The sequence below is a fragment of the Erpetoichthys calabaricus genome, chromosome 2, assembly GCF_900747795.2.
Source record: "Erpetoichthys calabaricus chromosome 2, fErpCal1.3, whole genome shotgun sequence".
In the NCBI taxonomy this organism is placed as follows: Eukaryota; Metazoa; Chordata; class Cladistia; order Polypteriformes; family Polypteridae; genus Erpetoichthys; species Erpetoichthys calabaricus.
Genome location: NC_041395.2, coordinates 50,597,119 through 50,618,669, shown reverse-complemented (window position 1 = coordinate 50,618,669; position 21,551 = coordinate 50,597,119). Strand labels below are relative to the sequence as shown.

The 21,551-nt window shown below is 37.8% G+C and overlaps 1 protein-coding gene across 4 annotated transcripts in view; it reads left to right on the top strand.

Moving 5' to 3' along the window:
* Positions 1-21,551, top strand: part of LOC114645883 (uncharacterized) — a 235,378-nt gene that overhangs the window by 185,659 nt on the left and 28,168 nt on the right. For all 4 annotated transcript variants that reach the window (XM_028793784.2, XM_028793783.2, XM_028793782.2 and 1 more), the window contains exons 18-25: positions 2,096-2,178; positions 3,524-3,611; positions 10,364-10,449; positions 19,412-19,529; positions 19,622-19,707; positions 20,875-20,971; positions 21,122-21,204; positions 21,352-21,442. In XM_028793784.2, coding sequence (XP_028649617.1) covers positions 2,096-2,178; positions 3,524-3,611; positions 10,364-10,449; positions 19,412-19,529; positions 19,622-19,707; positions 20,875-20,971; positions 21,122-21,204; positions 21,352-21,442 — 732 coding nt within the window. The remainder of the gene's footprint in view (positions 1-2,095; positions 2,179-3,523; positions 3,612-10,363; positions 10,450-19,411; positions 19,530-19,621; positions 19,708-20,874; positions 20,972-21,121; positions 21,205-21,351; positions 21,443-21,551) is intronic.

Below are 21,551 nucleotides of genomic sequence, written 5' to 3'. Positions count from 1 at the left end.
TGTTAATGTAAGCATGTGTTGGTTCTGATATACTTAGTATAAGAAATAAGCAACCGTCCAAAAATAAGGAAAATATTGTAGAATAAATGTCCACTCAAAATTTAAAGAATGTATAATGAAACTTACAAAAGAAAAAGACACAAGCATAGACCATAATTGTATCAATATGCATGTGCCAGTTTTCATATTGTTTGGACATACAACTGTGAAATACACTCTATTCTATACATGTGATGACACTACTAGAGATGGGACATTTGACATCAAGGCTTCAAAGCTTGTATCACTTTAATGAAGCCCACTGTGTTAAAACAGTCTATCGAGGCTTGTATTGAAGTTTCATTACCCTGTGACTGATAACATCTGAAGCTTTGAACACCACCAAAGCTTTGAGAGTCATCTGACTGCTTTGACGTTTTGCGCTGGCCCTCATGCTATAAAAGAGAATTTGAAAAATACTGCTTATATTCTATACAATGAAGATGCTGAAGTAAATAAGGAACTTGTTATCCGAAAATAATGTAAATATTGTGCTATACTGTTACTTTCTACAGGATCTTATAATGTGTCATTAATATTCTTCTAGTCTAGCCTGCTGTAGTCACAATCTCTAAATCCCCTTATTCATGCCCATCTCCCCAAGCATATTCTCTAAACCCCGTTATGATTCTCTTTGACTCTTAGTGCAATTATTCCCCAAACATTGATAAGCAAAATATTAATCTTTCATATTGCAGTCCCCTGATGTGAAAAGAATTAACTATAAATTAATGCTGGCTTATAATATATTGTAGTGTAGCTCAGGTGTTTTTGCCGGCTCTGAATGCTGATACATTCTTGTTATTTTCATCACTGTTGTGTCAGCTTGGAGGTGAGTAACCAACAAAATGAGCTGGCGGTCCATCATGTAAATGAGCAGTGGGGATCCCTATAAAAATGGCAAGTCTGCCTATCAAAGTGCCTTAAGAATTTCAACTAGTGGGACAACAGCCAGCAAACTCTCCAAGGATAGCGATTTTTTCCTAAGGATAGCGAAGTCCCCAAAAGAGCGATGTAAAGAGCATGGCATGGTACTACAATATGGTTGCTAATGGTTGCATGTTTAGGACAGTATATTTAAACATTATATTATAGTTGAAAATTGTCACCCATACTAACATGTACATTTATTTCAGTATTTTAATGACAACATGATTATCATGAGCTCAAAGTGAACACACAGACCATACTTAGGCTTTTAGTGCACATGTCTGATTGGAACTATCCTATATGTGTGCTTCCTCTACTATGATTTCTATTCACCACTAGATGGCACTATTTTCAAAGGCTGAGGATCTTTTCAGGCAGAAGCCTCCAACGCTTCACAGGGCTTCCTCCACCCATCACCAGGCACTACTCCTGTGCTTCCTGTTTCTATGTGTTATAACTTTCGTGATGTTATAACCTACTCATAACAAACAAAAAGAATATTTAAAAATAAGAACAGATAAACAGCATAACATAGCATTCTCCTCAAATGAAGGCAGCCTGATCCTTTCCTGGCAGTATGTGGCACAACTTGAAAACCAATGCTGGATGTGGCCCTACTTCATTGTGGAGCCCACACACACCCACATGGAGCCATTTTACAATTGCCAATCAACCTAACATGCACTTTCTTTACTATGTGAGAGAAACACCAGAGAGAAATCTCTACAGGCAGGAGAAGGGCACTGGATGTTATTACTAAATAGTGTGTCCTTGAGGCAGCACAAAAATACAACTTCAAATTAATTTGTAAATGCTGAAAGACACAGAGGAAAAGTTTTAGAAACATTTCAATTATTATTAAAATAAGTAATTATGTTAATAAATGACTTTATTCAATAAATGTCAGTTGAACTCTTTGACATACAGTATATGCAACAGAAATATCAAAATACAAATAAATTAGAGCAGTAGTATTAGAAAAATAGTTTCCTATGGATGATTTGTTTCCTGAAAATCATATGCACAATTCAGATTTGTGTCATCTCAATAAATATATCAAGTTTACGCAGCTTTGTACTCTAAAGCTCAAGTTGCTTTTCTGTCTTATTCTTTATTCATTTCCTAGGCTGTAGCTATCATGGCCTCATTATTGAGAACGAAGAGACTTTTTCCCCTGAGGAAGACAACTGCACGCTGTGTCTGTGCCTGGTAAGTCACCTCTGTGTGTGCTAAGGAGGAGTGTCAGAGATGAGCATTTCATCTCCCATTGCCACCCGTGTTTGGGAGGCGATGCTCAATAGGCAGAGTGACACACTGAGAGATACAGAAAGCGTCTGAGCTACAGAGCCTCCTGTGTTTGATACAAAGTAATGCTTTGTGGGGGATCTGGTCAGGACTGGGATTATAGTGGTCTGGAACAAGGACGGAGCAGTTCAAGCCTATACCTGGACATATATTTGGCAATAAATCGCCATATCAGTGCAATAGTAGAAACACCAACAAGATGGTATGCTTTGTAGTATGTGGAGTAAACTAGACGAACTACAGGCAGACACAGCATACAAAAGGAAAGAAACCCAACCTAGGGAGAAATGTCATGTCATTTTCTAACCCGCTTAATCCAGACCAGGGTCACAGGTGGTGGAGCCTATTTCAGCTAGCACAGGACAGGAACAAAGTCTGGACAGGGTCCATTGCAGGGGGAACACACACAAACTCACTTGGGCCAATATAGCATCACAATTTCACCTAACCTGCATGTCTTTGGACAGTGGGTGGAAACCCACACAGACACAGAGAGACAACCTGGGGACAACCCGGTACACAGACCCTGGTCTCCTTACTGTGTGGCAGCAGGGTTACCAATGTACAACCGTGTCGACCCTGGGTGGAAATGTTTTATGTTATTCTAGAGGGAAAAGACCCAGCATTTGACAAGGTTGCCTGACCCTCTTCAAAAAATATTCCTGGACCATTATGGCCGACCAGAGGCTCAGAGGTAAAGGTAGGCCAAATGCTATTAGACAGACCTCAAGTCTGTTGTTCCAAGGGCTGCCCCCTGACTCCAGACTTACTTCCAGGACTAATCCAGAGGTAAACTCGGAAGAGAATGTAAAGTGACCTTAGAAAGCTTCAAGTCCTTAGTTGACCGTAGATTTGGAAGGAGAAATGGCGTCAAGCATTCGACTAATGACAGAGAGACAAACCAGATTCATATACAGAACCGAAAGGAGGGATTGGAGATAAAAGGGATGTGAAAGAGTCTCCCTACGTAGTGGACACTGACTCAAACCGGCTTTAGGAAGTGTCCTTAGAAATTTATAGTAGTTTTTCATGTTCTATTTTCTGCATCCACCCATCTGTATTACTTCACTGTTCCTATTCATTTAATAAACCTCTTTTTAATAGTTTTACGTTCTTGGCACTATTGTTAGTTATGGGCCACTACAAAAATGTTTGCTACCACCTTACAAACCCTTGATTGGGAGACAGTTTTGGATAAGAGTAATGTCAGTATCTTCATTGATTCTTTATTAATCTTGTTTATTCACAGGCTGGAAATGTCACCTGTCTTTCTCCAGAGTGTCCCTTGGTCACTTGTGCTCAACCAATACAGTCAGATTGTTGTCCAGTTTGTCCAGGTCAGTAAGGTCCAGTTCACATAGTGTCATGAATGGGTTCATTATTAATTTGTGATGCATTTTTCTGCATCAGTTTTCAAGATGGAGAATTCATATTCAAGAGTTTTTTGAGCCCTAGATTCTGAATCTTCCATTAGTTTTTTGATTCAAAGTTTCATTTTCCTGTTATGGATCATTTTGTTCTATTTTCACAGCCATCTTGATTATTTATGATTTTGTCTTCCCATTATTAGGGCAGTTCCTGTTTTGTTAGGGGTGAGCCTCTAGAGATTGCATCCTGTGTTAACGTGAAGGTCACCCGTTCCGAGTTTAGGAATTCCTTTTGACACTCAGTTTTGTGACTAGTTATTCTCTCTGCTTAGTTTATTTTATTATTACTTTAATTTTTACTTCTTCTTGGCCTTTACCCTTTTCTGACCCTGACAAGAGAACATGTCGTGCAAGCTCTCTATCAGTAGACTAAGTTGTCCATACCTTGTAGGCCCTGGTAATGCTGGATTGTTTCAACAGCAGTAAAGTCATGGGTGGAGTTAATGCCTGGCCCACTCTAATGGATGCACTGTGTTACCAAAGTAAATTTCAAATAAAAGGTCATTTTTCTTTAAAAATGTTCAAAGGCCATGCCACATGTAAAAATGTTTATAATCAATTAATATGATAATTAAGTCCATTATGCCCTAAGTAACTTTCTTTTGCACATCCTTAAAACAACCAAGAAGCATTCTGTTCAACTTCAATTACAAATATGCTTACAGTTTCAAATTTATCTTGACAGACATTATTTCAGCTAGTATAGTGCATTATCTATTGAGCATTTTCTCTTTTCCACTTCAAACAGATCCTCAGTAGCAGGTATAAGCAGTGCAGTGTGTTGAGCAAAGCGCTATCATACATCATATAAACACCCCTATCCATCCATCCATCCATTTTCCAACCCACTGAATCTGAACACAGGGTCACGGGGGTCTGCTGGAGCCAATTCCAGCCAACACAGGGCACAAGGCAGGAACCAATCCCGGGCAGGGTGCCAACCCACCGCAGGACCCCTATCCATCCATCCATCCATTATCCAACCCACTATATCCTAACTACAGGGTCACGGGGGTCTGCTGGAGCCAATCCCAGCCAACACAGGGCGCAAGGCAGGAAACAAACCCCGGGCAGGGTGCCAGCCCACCACAGAACACCCCTATGACAAAATATTTAATAAACAAAAATGTCTCTTTGATGAAGTAAATAATAAATTAAAAACGTTTCAACTTTCAAAATCCCCAAACGCACCTAAATGTTATGCCGTGCATACTATTTATAACTTGTTTTAAAAATTACGAGGTGCTTATTTTGCCACAATTACAATAAGTAGAGAAACTAAAAATATAGCATTTCCTGTCATTTATAAATCATTAATGGTACTTGTGTACTTTTTCATGAGTTTTAAAAGTGTTAATGAGCTTCAGGATCACCTCAAAAAATTCAATCTGTTTGAAAGATTTCAGTCTGGTTTCCGAACTTCTCACAGCACAGAGGCAGCCCTGATTAGAGTCACCAATGACCTCCTGATGGCTGCTGACCAGGGCTCTCCATCACTCCTTATCCTCCTGGACCTTACAGCTGCATTTGATACGGTAGATCATAATATTCTTCTTCATCATCTTCACTGTACAATTGGACTTTCTGGCATTGCTTTCGAGTGGTTTGAGTCCTATCTTACAGACAGGACTGAGTATGTGGCCTTGGGGGTTGCTAAATCTCATACCCACACTGTCACCTGTGGAGTCCAACAAGGATCAGTCCTGGGGCCGACCCTCTTTAATATCTATATACTACCCCTGGGTCATATCATCCACAAGCATGGAGTTTCATTCCATTGCTATGCCGATGATACGCAGCTCTATGTGAGACTGGATTCAACTTCTCTTACACCTCCATCAACTTTTTCCTCTTGCTTGGATGAGATTGAGGCATGGATGTACAGGAACTTCCTCAAGCTGAACAGCACCAAAACTGAAGCTATTTTAATTGGCACCCCCCATCAACTTCATTCCTCTGTAAATTGTATTTCCTTTTCTGACCGCACCATTACCCGCTACCCTTCTGTTATAAATCTGGGTGTTAAGTTAGACTCCCATCTGTCATTTGATATACATATCCATCACCTTTGTAAAACTGCATTCCTTCATCTCTGAAACATAGCCAAAATCCATCCCTACCTCTCCCTCTGTGATGCTGAAAAGCTGGTTCATGCCTTTGTCTCTTCCAGACTGGACTATTGTAATGCACTCCTCATAGGGATGCCCAACAAGAGCCTTCAAAAGCTCCAACAAATTCAAAATAGTGCTGCAAGAATCCTGATGAGGGTGCGGAAATATGAACATATCTCACCAATCCTTCGATCACTTCATTGGCTCCCTATCCATCTCCGTATCGAATACAAACTCTGCTTGTTTACTCACCAGTTTATCCATGGAAATGCTCCACAATATCTTAAAGAACTCCTTTTATTGCAATCCACTACAAGAAACCTCCGTTTTACAAATACCTACCGCCTTCGCCCCCGGTGACCAAACTTCATACAATGGGAGACCGAGCCTTTGTAGCCGCTGCTCCACGGCTCTGGAATGCCCTACCAGAGAGCCTGAGAACACCGCAGATTGTGGGCTGTTTTAAAAAACAGCTAAAGACTTTTCTATTTAGAAAAGCTTATTAACAAGAATGAGTTAATTATTGTTGTTTTATCTGTCTTTTTATCTTGCCTTTGCCTTTATGTTGCACTTTGAGATTTACTGCTAATGTAAAGTGCCCCTATAAATAAAATGCATTATTATTATTATTATTATTATAATGTAATGAGATTTACTTCACATTGAAACTTTTATTACAAACAAGTTAAGGCATTCAGCTTTGGACTTGTAAACATGTAGCAGCATGGTTGTGAGACAAAAATGCAATTTTTTTTTTTATTATTTCATCCAACTCTCCTAAATGTTGAATCAGAGGTGACTGTGTGCAGATGGTGCAGACCTATAAATATCTGGGAGTGCAGCTGGATGATAAATTAGACTGGACTGCCAATACTGATGCTCTGTGCAAGAAAGGATAGAGCCGGTTATACTTCCTTAAAAGGCTGGTGTCCTTCAACATCTGCAATTTGATGCTGCAGATGTTCTATCAGACGGTTGTGGCGAGCGCCCTCTTCTATGCGGTGGTGTGCTGGGGAGGCAGCATAAAGAAGAAAGACGCCTCATGCCTGGACAAACTGGTGAGGAAGGCAGGCTCTATTGTTGGCATGGAGGTGGACAGTTTAACATCTGTGGCAGAGCGACGGGCGCTCAGCAGGCTCCTATCAATTATAGAGAATCCACTGCATCCACTTAATAGTATCATCTCCAGACAAAAGAGCAGCTTCAGCGACAGACTGCTGTCACTGTCCTGGTCCACTGACAGATTGAGGAGATCGTTCCTCCCCCAAACTATGCGACTCTTCAATTCCACCCCAATAAACATTAACATTTAACATTATACAAAGTTATTGTCTGTTTTTTTTGTTTTTTTTTTTACCTGCATTATTATCAATCTTTAATATTGTTTATTGTATCAGTATGCTGCTGCTGGAGAATGTGAATTTCCCCTTAGGATTACTAAAGTATCTATCTATCTATCTATCTATCTATCTATCTATCTATCTATCTATCTATCTATCTATCTATCTATCTATCTATCTATCTATCGATCTATCTATCTATCGATCTATCTATCTATCTATCTATCTATCTATCTATCTATCTATCTATCTATCTATCTATCTATCTATCTATCTAAATGTTTCTAACTCTAAAATAGCTGAAGGTGAACTTAGTGTATTAGTTGTGTTAAATGTATGCTCATATGACAAGAATCTTCACACAAACCCCACATTCTGTACCTAACTACTCTTTGGGAGTGGAACTTCTTTGTTGCTAAAAAGTACAAAAGATGTCAGATATGAAAATAGAAAATGAATCCAATTAGTCCATTATTCGGTCATTATTCGGCCATTACAAGGCCTTAATACAAAATATCAATGTTGAGGTGCATTTCATGTATTTTAGGTGGTGAAAAATCATTTTAAACTAATTGAATATTTGGATTTATCATTTGCTTTATTACCCATCTATAGCTGCATTTATTCAGGATTTCAAACTTCTGTAGATCCACAGTTTGTTTCAGGTATTTAGACCGCCACTTCAAAAGCTTTTATTGAAATTCAAAGCTGAAACAGTTCAAATAAAAATAGAAAGGGAAAACCGATAAATCAAAAAAAGGATAATTTCTTATTTATGAAATTTTACATACAGTGGCGTGCAAAAGTATTCATTCCCCTTGAAAGTCATCATAATTTTCTGCATAACAAAAGATTTATATACATATTTATGCATTCAGTATTTTTAATGTGAACTCTTATGTGGTAACAATACATTTCAAAAGTCAAAATAAACCATTTTCTGTAGATACTTAACTGAAGAAGAAAAACTTCAAAGTTAGTATTTGCATAAGTATTTAAACCTCTGTGTTTCAGAAGCTCCAGGTTTACACAAATGACCAATGAATCACAAACGAAACAATGGTGACAGTCATTTGACAGTTGTAACATAATTAGGTACCACTTGTGAGTCCTTTATATCTCTCTAGATATAAAAGCACCCTTTGTACAGTAAGGACCATAGTCTTTGTTGGACAAACACTGCAAAAATCAAGGCAAAGGAGCATTCTGCTGATGTTAGAAACAAAGTCATTGAAATATACAAGGCAAGAAATGGCTACAAAAAATATTGAAGAGATTGAATTTCCCATTAAGCACCATTGGAGCCATCATCAAAAAGTGGAAGGTTCATCACAGCACCCAGACTCTTACTAGAACAGGCCATTCATCAAAACTAAACATCAGAGCAAGACTTCAACTGGTGAGAGAGGCTGCAAAAAATCCAACCGTCACTCTTAGAAGTCTGCAATACTCTTTGGCTGAAACTGGAGTGGAGGTGCAAGGGTCCACGATTTCAAGAGCTCTCCATAAAACAGGCCTCTACGGAATGGTAGCAAGAAAGAAGCCATTCCTTAAGAAGGTCCACATAAAAGCATGAATGGCATTTGCTATAAAGCATGAGAAAGACCCAGTTAAAATGAGGTAGAAGGTTTTATGGCCAGATGAGACTAAAATAGAACTTATTAGTGGGACTTTAAAGAGGTATGTGTAGTGTAAAACCTTATAACACAGTCCATGCCTCAAGTAACACCATGCCTATGGTGAAATATGGCGGTGGCAGCATCATGCTTTGGGGATGCTTTTCATGTTCTGGGACTGGGAATCTTATCAGAGTTGAAGGGAAAATGGATTGACACAAATACCGCATAATATTGCAGGGGAACTTGTTCCAGTCTGCTATGAACATATGGCTCAGGAGAAGTTTCATCTTACAATATGACAAAGACCCAAAGCATAAGGCCAACGTGACAGTGGAATGGCTCAAAAACAGAAAGGTGAATGTTTAGGAATGGCCAAGTCAAAGTCCTGATCTTAACCCCATTGAGAATCTGTGGCACTATTTGAAAAGAGGTGGCATCCCACCAACTTAGAGGTTCTCTATAAATTCTGCCAAGAAGAATGGGGAAGAATCACTCCTGAACAATGTGCAAAACTGAGCCATACTCACCCCAAAAGAGTGAAGGCTGTTATTGTAGCAAAAGGGTTCTCAGCAAAGTATTAATATGAAGAGCTTTGGAGTTTTTCTTCTTCACTTAAATGTCTTGCTTATTTTGACTTTTGAGATGTATTGTTACAGTCTAAGAGTTTACAGTAAAAATACTGAATGGGTAAATATATTTTAAAGTCTTTTGTCATGCAGAAAATGATGATGATTTTCAAGAGTATTGAATACTTTTGTACCCCACTGTATCTTAATAATAGTTATTTGCATTTATATAGCGCTTTTCTCACTACTCAAAGCGCTCAGCAATTGCAGGTTAAGGGCCTTGCTGAAGGGCCCAACAGAGCAGAGTCCCTTTTGGCATTTACGGGATTCAAACCGGCAACCTTCGGATTGCCAGTGCATATCCCTAGCCTCAGAGCCACCACTCCGTCCGTATCTTGGTTGTTTAGTTTCTCTAACTTACTGTTCAGGTACATTTGTACGTTTGTGCCTTCAGCCTGTCTAACAGATCAACTTTCTACCAAGGAAACTGTGTTTCTAACTGACCACAAGTGACTACAATATAGTGAACATTCTGTTATTACAAAAATACTGTAGCTGAGAAAGTTTGATTACATGTTTGCTTCTGGGGGTGAAGGATTATACCATTATCTAAGTACCTCTATGAAATTAACATTTTATTCTACTTAAGCAAATACATTGATTTGAACATTTTAGGACTGGCTCTTACACCCTCATTAGGCCCCATCTCTTTTTATGAGAAATGACCTGGAAAACAGTTTCAGCTTTTTCTTTGAAGTATGATTGCTTCTGCTGGCTAAGAAATTTCTGCAATCATTGAAAATGTCTTAGACGCATCTGAGAGAGAAATGCAAATGCAAATGTGTCTTAAGGAGAAGGAAAGAGATTTTTCACAATTAGGGCATTGCTTCCATTTTGTCAGAGTTCCTCTTATCAGTCCAGCTGCAGTACTGTCCATTTTATATCACTCTTTTCTAGAAAGAGATGTACGCTTTTTGAAGGAGAAATTGCAGGCAAAATATTCATTGTGATTTTTTTTCTTCTCAGTTGAATGCATCTATGAAGGCGCAATATACCAGGAGGGAGCAGAATTTCCAAAACCTGGGGATGACTGTTCAGTCTGCGTTTGCCAGGTACCTACTGTCTTAATGTAGATGGTTATTTATAAGGGAATATCTGAATTTTTATGGCCTATTCTTCAGCACAGAGTGCAATCACTTTTCTGACTGGTACTGCATTTTCTCTCTTTTACTGTGGCCATTGATTTAAAATTTTTAAGAAAAACTGCTGTCCATGTCTAGATGATTTATGTCAGCTGTCCACTGTCTTTCTCTTGGGCATCCTACAGTATAATACAACGCATACTGGTGGCCATAACTCCAGTATAATATGACAGTTTGGCGCAGAATCTGTCGCAGTTAATGCCAAATGTTAAAACCTTTCTGAAATCTCAATCTCTAACCAAGAAGAGCAGTTTTGTTTAGAGTGTACGGGCACAAAGCGCCATAACAGGATACTGACAAGAAAACAGTCTGAGAAAGGATTAGTAACACCTGGAATTAATGATCTCCACTGCTTTATTTAAGAACAAAAAAGGCAAAAAAAACAAAACAGACATTTTTGTAGTATGACTACCCTGCCCTAATAAAAATACACCATCATAAAGTAACGTGTTTTAGCTTTACACTAGCAGACAGAACACTTCAAAGAGTGGGGGACTTTATTTGAAGGCTTCACATTCAACATTAGTTTTACGTATCTTTGGAATTACATTTTATTCTTGCAGTGTACACTCAGGCATGTACAAATTAAGTCGAATTATTCAAGACTAGAACCAGGCTTGGACAAAGCTGCCAACAGGACACACTGAAGCGCACATCCACACCTCCACTTACGTGAAACCAATTTAAAGTGTCCAATTAATCTAACACGTGTGGTTTTACCGATCCGGGGGTAAAAACCACACAGATATGGGAAGATTGACGTGGTACACTGCAAAAAATGAAATCTTAACAAGCCAGACAATCTTGAAAAGAGATAATAGATCTTGTTTTTCTTATTTTAAGAATAACTGACTTGAGTAGATTTGTATGTGTAAGATATATAATCTCATTTTTAGAAAATTTAACAAGTTAAACTTTCTCACTATATTGGCAGATAATTTTGCTTGATTCTAGTACCTTTTTAGTGAGAAAGTTTAACTTGTTAAATTTTCTAAAAATGAGATTATATATCTTACACATACAAATCTACTCAAGTCAGTTATTCTTAAAATAAGAAAAACAAGATCTATTATCTCTTTTCAAGATTGTCTGGCTTGTTAAGACTTCATTTTTTGCAGTGTAGCACATTGGATAGTCCTTCATGCATCCAACACCCTGGGTTTGAATCCAATGCCGTTGTTTTCCATGTGACATTTGCACATTTTTCCCATGTCTGTAGGTTTTACTTCCAAATCCCCAAAAATGTGTGTGTTAGGTTAAGTGGAGACTTTAAATTTAAAGCGGGTTCCAGCCATGAACCAAGTGCTGATATTCACACGACCTTGAATACAATTTTCAAAATATTGAAACAGGTAAAGGGGATGAGAGCCATGTATAACTATTTATTACTAGAAGGGTTGTCTTAAAGGTGGCCCTAAACTTAATTTGAAAACAATGTAGAGATGTCATGTGTGGTCATTAGAAGGAACTGCAGGTCCACAACTTGAAATGTTGGAATGCCAACCTGGTCGTCCCCATTTTAATCAAAGCAACAGTTCAAACAAAACATGCGCACGATGGCACTTAACAAATGAAAAATCAGGGTCCTAGCTTGAGGAACCTTTCTCAACTATGAAAGCCTGGCAAAGTCACAGTGGGAGGGAGCTCCATTCTGCAGTGTGCTCTCATAATGAGTCTCGCCTCCTTCCAGCAACTGCGGGACAGGATGGTCTAGTCAATTGCTTTTAATGGCCATCTACTCAGCACCGCGAAGGGAAAAATAGAGGATAAGGTTAGCACCAACACTCCTTCTCGGACCAGGGTGAAAGTACATACCTCAGAAGAGCCCAGAACGTGATCCACTAATGCGTATACGTGACATATGACAGTTGTTCAAACAGCCTATATCTTGTAATAATCCTTGTGACAGCGATGCAAAATTATCTCAGAGTGGAAATACAGACAACCCCTGAAATTCACAGGGGTTACATTCCTAGAGCACCTGCAAATTGTGAAAAACTGTGAATTTTGGATGTGGTCAAAAAAATGCCTATAAATTCCTATTTTTATAGTTTAAACCATAATATGCCCCCAAAACATTTTAAATTCATTTCAAATTCAGCTTAATACATTACCCTAAAAAAGAATGCAAAGGTAAACCCTTATACTGTACAGTATTGTACTGCTAATTCTCCCACAGTGCTAGAATATAAAATACTAATGTTAACCCTATATGTACTGTAATTCATGCAAGTGCATTTTCTTTGGTATGTGGTGTTGTTTTCTTTGGTATAAGTAGGGTAAATACGTAATAATTTAATTGCATTTAATAAAAATACAGTAAAATGTAAGAGTACTCACCAATAATGAATGATATTGATTGAAGATGATGATGATGATGATGAATTAGCTGTGCAGTACAATGAAGATATGTAATGATGATAATGACTGCACAGCAAAGCAGAGGATTTACAGCTCCTCGGGTGGCTACTGTGGCACAACTTTTTAGGCAAATCAAGTAGTTCAAGCTTCTCCTGGAGTGTTTTAAACTTCTTCTGGTGCTTAGGTTCATTGCCAGAAGCCTTAGAAGGTGCAGGGCATTTGGATGGCATCTTAGGGCTTTAAGAAAAACAAAACGAAAAACACGAGAACACTCAGCGAAACACTCAAGATAGCTGCACGCAGTAAACTGTTATGATACGGGAATGCTGGGCTGCATCTGCTGGAGATGCGTCACAGGGCAGCACCCAATCAGCAGCAAGGAGAAATAAATAACGCTCTCAGATTGGCTAATTTCACCATCACAAGCCGCATTTTCCTCTACAGTTGCTTTGTGTTCTCTCTACAGTACAGTATTACCATGGAAAAAGCCATAAAAAAATTGCGAAGGATATTTGCAGTTTCCTCTAACAATTATTAGTTAGGTTCTAAGGAAAAATCCGCAAACTCAGCATTCTCTTTAAATTGAGATAAAATGAAAAGGCTTCTTAAATTTTCTGTTAACACTTGGCTACTTCATTGACACAATGAATTAAATACACAAATAGCAACACATCTTTAGGTCTGATTAATAAATACAACTGATGTACTGCGTGACAGAGAAATGCCACAGGATTCAGACAAGTAAACCAAGATATGAGTGAACCAAAAACCAGGGGCCAAATACCGGCAATGTTCACTCCTGAAGGATAAAGAGAAAGTTATCAAAAAAAGTCCAATATGCTAACCAAACCTTATAACAGACTTGTAGCAAATCAGAAGTTTTGGACAACATGAGGTACACAACACCTAACTTTATACCGCTGAGCTAGTGACATTGCATGTTGTCGCCCCCACCTTCTTTACATGTCAGCAACCTCAAACAACATTTTTGACAATTGTGACCTTCTCATGAAAAACAAAATGGCTGTACTCTAAGACACAATACATTTTTTAACAAACACAAAATGACTGCAAATTAAAACCTAATTACAGAAACTGATTCCTCTAAACAAGAAAGAAAAAAGACAATTTAAAAAGTACATATTTACGTGTCTGAACTTCATTCATATATGGATAGAACTACTGTTTTCCTGACTGGAGTCGAGCCAGTTGATTTGTTTTGGACATGCTGTTAGGGAACTGTCTGGTTGCTTTCCTCACATGATGTGTACCACACATAAAGTATTGGAAGAAGGTGACCCAGAATACGCTGGAAAAAGTATATCACTCTGCCAGCCTGGGAACATCTGGGACATTCCTGGATGAGCTGGGAAATGTTATTATGGATAGGGTAGCATGGTCTGTTCAGTCTTGTTGCCACTGAACCGTTTTCAGGAAAAACAAATTGATTGTGAAGTTCTGAGCTATAATTGAGGGCTAGATAAACCATTCGTATCCTTTATTTTGATAGTGATAAGCAAACCCTGTGGATTTCGCTTCGCCATGAGTTCATTGAAATAACAGAAATGTCCGGGAAATTTGCCAAACTCTGCAAAATGTATTTAAGTCAATGGAGAAGGAGGAACTGAACTAGTTTTGAGTACGGTATAATGCTGTAATGGTGTTTTAATTGTCTCTGAGGGCTAAGTAAGCATCTGCCAAAAATTTGATCTGAGCTGTGAGACAGTAGTGCTAACCACTGCACCACCATGACAAAAATAACAAAAGATGCAGACGGAACGATAACCACAATATTGGGGCACACATTAGCCCTGCAACAAAGTGGAGGCATGAGGCTGTCTCATTCCATTGTCTGAAGTCACGGCATCCGGTGCTGCTGGAACATCTTTTTTGTTTTTTCAATTAACGTGCAAAGGCCTTGTAAACAGTAATAAATCTTTCAGTACTATCATCATTTCACAGAGCCGTATGTGTTTTCTTTATGTGGAGGGATCCTTTAAGGCTTGTTTTGGATCATAGCTCCAGCACATGGCTAATTATGTAAACATATTAATTATGCAGTTCTGCATGCAGGGATCAGGGTTATATTTCCGATAGCAGTACTCATAATATTCTCAGTATGGTCAGCTAATGTACCTTTCAAATGAAAAGTTTTTTTTTTTTTTTTTTTTAAACACACGCAGGGTGGAAAGGTAAATACTGATCGAGTTGTAACACCACGCATGTCAATAGTAAGTCAGCAATGATTTTAACATATGTGTGTATGAAAGTTCTGTGCATGGTGAATATACTGGAAAATATGACAATAAACTCACAGGTGAATAACTGCTTTGGTGAATTTTGCTGATTAACACTAGTCCACACTTACAGTGTTATGATAAGGGAGTAATTCAGGTAGTCTCTATCTATGCTCTAGTGTCAGTCATTATGCTATAAAACTATAGGATCTATTGTGAAACAATGAATAATTCATTTTTAACTACTTTTGCCCAGAGAGAAGCTACTACATATTAAGACTGTTAGAAAAGTATCATGTTCCTATTTCAGCTGATTTGTAATGTTTTCAGAAATCATTTTTCTATTCCTCACAATATACTTACGGTATACTGCTATGTGGACCTTACGAGCAGGGATTAGTCAAAAATGGGTTGAGTGGTCTTATTTTATTATATATTTATAGATATTTGCCTCCTTTTATTCCTAATCCTCTGCCTACTTGCATCAGGTTCACTAATGTTGCATACAAATTAAATTTGATGGCTTATGTGCAAACTTTAATGAAATTCAGATGTTGCTATACATAAGGCAACATCCTTAAATGCCACAAGAGGGCAGAATTCAAATTCCTCCGCAGCAGGGATGCTACTCTGGGCTTGCCAGAGCCTGGTGAAGGGGATCACTGGAATGGAAGCTAGTAAAAGTCAGAGGAAAGAATCAGAGTCAGAAACTCAAGAAATTCTATATGGGATTTGGAAGCTTGTTAATCTTTATAATGTTCTAATCTTTTGATCTCCACAATTTAAAAAAAGTATGATAAAAATCAATAAAACTTAAAAGCAGCACTATTGTGCAACAGCAAATGACCCGGTTGCTATTTCAGTTTAGTATTTATGGCAGCAGTTTCAAAACAGTGGTGTTTAATTTTTTATTTTTTTTTTCAAATCTTTCTTGCCTTATTAGAGGAGAAAGACAGAGGTAGATAGGATGCCATTCCATTGCAGGTATAAATTAAAAAAGGTAGAAGATAGAAGCGTTAGGTTCCTAGAAGGATCCCTGTTCAGAAACCTTGCATTAGCCCAGTGCTGAAGCTCTGTTCTGAACTGTCTGTCACTTCTCCTTTCTGTGTCACGAGACTGCTGTTCCTCAATTCAGGGACCCCTTTTTGGTATGTGAATCAACTAGTTATTTTAGAAATACTAGGGGGCACCACCCCTTGCTTACTTCACTCACCAACCTCAGACAGTTCACAGCTGAGCCACTCAAAGGGCATTGGGGCATCCGTCTGTTAGAGAAAGCGATTGTATTTAAAGAGTCGGTGTATAGAAGAGTATGCGGGGCGCAGGAGGAAGATGGTTTGATCCTTAGATATTATAGATAGTTATTTCACTACAGTTGCCTGTTTTGAAAACCAATGAATAATAAAACAGAGTAAAAAAGTAAAAGTATAAAAATAGAAGTGAAAAATAAAATGTAATAAAAAGTAAATAAAAAATTAAATGCCATTAATTCCTTGTCAAAAGCAATATTATGAATTACTCTATTCTCTAAATTACATTCTGCAAACGTTGCTTTATTGTTCGGGATATTTTTCTCTTTCTCGTTATATTGGACTATTCTCTTTGTCCTTGATTTTTATTATTTGCAGCTCTTTTTGTTCATTTTCTTTTTTTCAACATTCATTACCTCTTGCTCAGCTCTTTCCATTGTTTCTCTATTGTGATCTACAATTCAACGTTCATGAACAGATAATTTGCTTTTCTGCCTTGCCTTTATAAACATCAATTTTTTCCTTTCCAAGGACATCATCCAAATGATTTTTAGCCTTGTGGATTACTAATTCTCAGTCCTTCTCTTTTTTCTCTTCAGTTTACTTCCAAATATTTTACTAAGCCAGACAGTTCATTATGAATACACACAGGTGTAAAAGGGCGCATACTAATAGGCGGTTCCTTTGTCATTTTCATACTATAGTTATAGGAACAGTTAACAGTGAAACCAGTTGTTTAAGGCTAAAAATAGAGGGGAATTTTAAAGGGCGAAACAACTAAAATGAAGCATCAAAATGTTGCTTGAGTCATAAGAATTAACTGACTTCTCAACAAAATCCTGTACCCACTATGGTCACCCATTACCAAATTTTCAGACCCCTGTTTTAGACTCGCTAGTATACAACTATTCCAATTCCAGTGGTGCCTCATACTTTGAATTTCATTCGTTTCAAGAGGCCGCTCAAATTCTGAATTTTTCAAAGTCTAAATCAGTTTTCCCCATTAGAAATAATGGAAAGTGAGTTAATTCATTCCCAGACCCTAAACAATACCAATTTCAATAAAAGTAGAAATAACACAATTAAATGCCCTAAATCACAGGTGTCAAACTCCGGTCCTCGAGGGCCGCAGTGGCTGCATGTTTTCATTCTAACCATCTTCTTCATTAGTGAGCCATTTTTACTGCTAATTAACCTCTTTTGCTTTAGTTTTAATTATCTTGTCTCAGGCCCCTTAGTTGTCTCTTTTTCCTTAATTAGTAGCCAAACAATAAGGAGACAAACAAGCCACCATATGACCACCTGACCAGTGCCCATCACACAATATCTGAAAATAAAGAAAGGTGAAGGTCTCTAAGGTTGGTCTCTCAGGTCACCAAAACATTTTGATGGTGTTCTTAGAAAAAACAGAAAAATCAACAAATTTGGAAATATCTGCTGTGGCAGAATGAGAGCGGCAACAACCCATTGAATTAAATAACGGGCTTAATTAACAGCAAGAATCAGCTTCTCATTAAGAGACTGTTTGGAGTGAAATTGGTTGGAATTTGAAATCCCAGTTTAGCTGGTCATCTGTTGACACGTTTCACGTCTCATTTCTGTTTGGCTGCCATTTAATGAAGAAATAAATCAATTCAGAGTACTGAATCCTTAAAAACAGGACTATTAAAATGAAGGGAAAAGGAATTAATTAGAATGAAAACCTGTAGCCACTGTAGCCCTCCAGGCTCGGAGTTCGACACCCCTGCCCTAAAGAATACATTAAAATTTGAAAACAATAAATAAAATACGTAAAAAGTGTATAATAAAATGAAAATTGAATTTACCGTACCTTAGTGTGGTGTGGTGATGTCTCATGTGGCAGGTGGAGAGGAAGAGAAAGATTACTGTTTGGAAGGGCAGTCGACTTCGGTATCTTAAACATGGCCTCCAGGTCTGCTACACTTGTACTGCTTTCATGCTTCACAATAACATCCTTTTTCATTTCAATCATCGATACTGCAACCTTCCATTAAGGCTTCACTGCTTCCACACTCTTCTTGGATGCCATGGGTAATAGATAGGGGTTATATATGTATATATTATATATATAATATACAAATTTCTCTCAAATTTAGCGTTCAAACACTGGAACGTTTGAAGTTAGAATCATTCGAAGTACAAGGCACTACTGTACTAACCATTTCTCTCTGAGATCTCAAGATAAATTAATTTGTATGATTGAAGTTAAGTACCCTAACTATAAATGGAATACCAAAGCAGGATTAGAAAGCAATACATTCTAAATTTGTTAAGTCTGTGGGGCAGCCAAATTATCAAGAAAACTATAGTTTAAAGGCAATGAACAGAATAGCAACTTGCACAGCTGCTCTTGCCATGCATGCAGAGCTGCTAGGATAATTTAAATATAACAAAGCAGTTTAATTAAATAAACGAATAAAAAAGGAAACATAATAACAATGTATATAACAATTGTTACTGTACGTAGATAAGATGTATGAAAAGCAATAGTAGGAATAATAAGGAATTAACAATTATTATTAGATTTAGGGTGTTGATGGGTCAGATCTTCGGGAGCGTTTAGGTATAGCTCAACCAGGTATGGAATTGGCAATCTGCAACTGAAGAATGCTTTAGCCTGAGGTTTTTAAATCAAGGCTGTTCACTTTTCTCATAGCGCAGACCAATATTTAAAATGTGCAGGGTTCAAATGTGTTACCAAGAGAGGAGGATGCAATGGAGGTTATGCCATTTTTTGTGGTCATTCAGGGGGCATCCTTGACCTGTCTTTCAGTTTGAGCAAATTTCAAAAGAGGTATCACTTGCCAAAGAGGCTCAAATTAAGATGGCAGGGCAAATTAGAGTTTGCAGTTGATTTTTTATAATTAAAAAAGAAGAGTTACATACCAGATGGAATTGCTAGTGAAAGAGTGGCTTAGCCTATGTCAAATGATTTCTAAATTCCCTTTCTTTCATGGGGCTGCTCTGCTCATGATTTTGATGTAATTGTTTGCATCCTGATAGAATGGTGAGGTGGTGTGTTCCTTTGCTCCATGTCCAGTATTGGATTGTCCTCGAGGAGACTGGGTACTAGAAACTGGACAGTGTTGCTTCTCTTGTCGTCAGACAGCAGTACAAAAAGGTGATTTTATTTTATTTTTTTAGCTGATATACAATACATGTTTATAGGTCTGAATTTTTAATTTTGCATTTTATTTGCTACTTTATACTTAGGCTGTTCTGTGGATGATAATGGAACAGAATTCCCTGTGGGACAGATCTGGTCTACTGGAGATCCGTGTGAGACTTGTGTGTGTCAGGTACTATAAGCAAATAAAAAAAGATAATGAATTGCATGTTATGATTATTGATAAGTGAAACTATTTGTGCGTCGCTTCACAAAAAAAAAAATCAGCAAAATAACATTTTGCTTTCTGCAAAGTTTGTGTCATTCACACAAGTAGAAAGGCATTTAATTCCTGTCTGGAAGTGTTTTCTTGGATTAATTCTGCATTTGTCTGCCTGTCATCTACTGCTTACTTAAAGATCTCTAGTCAAAAAAGTCACCGGAAGTGTGCATACACTCAACTAGGAAAAGGTAATTGCTAGGTTGCAGCGAGAAAGGGGGTTTTGGTAGCCGCTACGTTCCATGTACTGAGTATTCCTGTGGAGAAACTACAATAATGTGCATTATGGTGTATTTTAGTGTGTCTTTGCATGGAACATTTGCAGCCTGTCACATTTATATAAAGCATACTACATTTCTATGTGGCAGAAATAGAATTGATTTTACTGGTGTGGTATGGATTATTTGCTTTACGCAGCTGCAGAAAAGAACACAGGTAAACATGGAAGCGTGAAGGTGGCTTTTAGGAGCAGTACCTCTTGTTTTCTCTATACACACACACAAAATAAATCTTAAACTCTAGATTTTGCATTTTGCAGTTGCAAAATTATGACAATGTAGCCTAGGTATAACAATGTGGCCTTGTGGCCAAGCCGCTTGACTTTCAACTGAAAGGTTACTGATGGAGTCCTCACTCATACTGTGACGCTACACTATAGATCTGTACTTGTATAACACCTTGGCATGGTATTCATTATAGAAAGGTGCTGTGTAAAATATTTTTTTTCTTTAGGTTGGAATGCTTCTCATGAGTAGATAATCTATGGTATTTACTTGTCAGAAGCCTATGTGTAGATAGATAGATAGATAGATAGATAGATAGATAGATAGATAGATAGATAGATAGATAGATAGATAGATAGATAGATAGATAGATAGATAGATAGATAGATAGATAGATAGATAGATAGATAGATAGATAGATAGATAGATAGATAGATAGATAGATAGATAGATAGATCACAAATTTGTGTATGGTTGTTTGTAACTTCAGGAGTGACATTGTTTGGTAGTTTGACAGTTTTGTTGGTTTGGTTTAATTTGCACTCATGACTTAATATTCTTTTTGATCTTTTTTCAGTTGGGAGGCATTATTGTCTGCCAGAGGACAGAGTGTCAGGAAATATGTCCACACCCCATTAAGATTCCAGGCCAGTGCTGTCCAGTCTGCTCAGTAGGTATGCATGATGTTGCTTTATTTTTAGGTTCTCTCCTTTCCAACAGCTAAAAGCATACAGATCATCACAGTAAGTCCATATTGTTCTGATCTTTCCATACAAATATATATCATGAGAGTGGTTGCAATGCTTTTTCTGGTCTTCCCATAGGTTGCACATATGGGGGGATTATCTATGAAAACAATGAAACCTTCCCTTCTTCCAGAGATCCTTGTCTCACCTGTGTATGTCTGGTAGGCATGTTTAAAATCTGCTAAAAGATTATTGAAACAATGTGTAATGGGTGTTTCTAAGCATAGTTTGGCCCTTCACGTCCTGTGAACACCTTTGTTGCATTGACGTGAGGGAAATCTAACAACATCTGTGTTTCCATGTTCCAGTCAGGTTCTGTTGCCTGCTCCTCAGTGCATTGCAGGCCCAACTGTACATATCCATTCCATCAGGAAGGTGAATGTTGTCCACTCTGTCAGGGTAAGAGGGACTTTGTTATATTTTGGTTAAGAGTGTAGAATGGTGCACCCAAATTGGCATGAAGACCAATGGCATACTGTACTGTATATCTTTAAAACTGAATACTGTT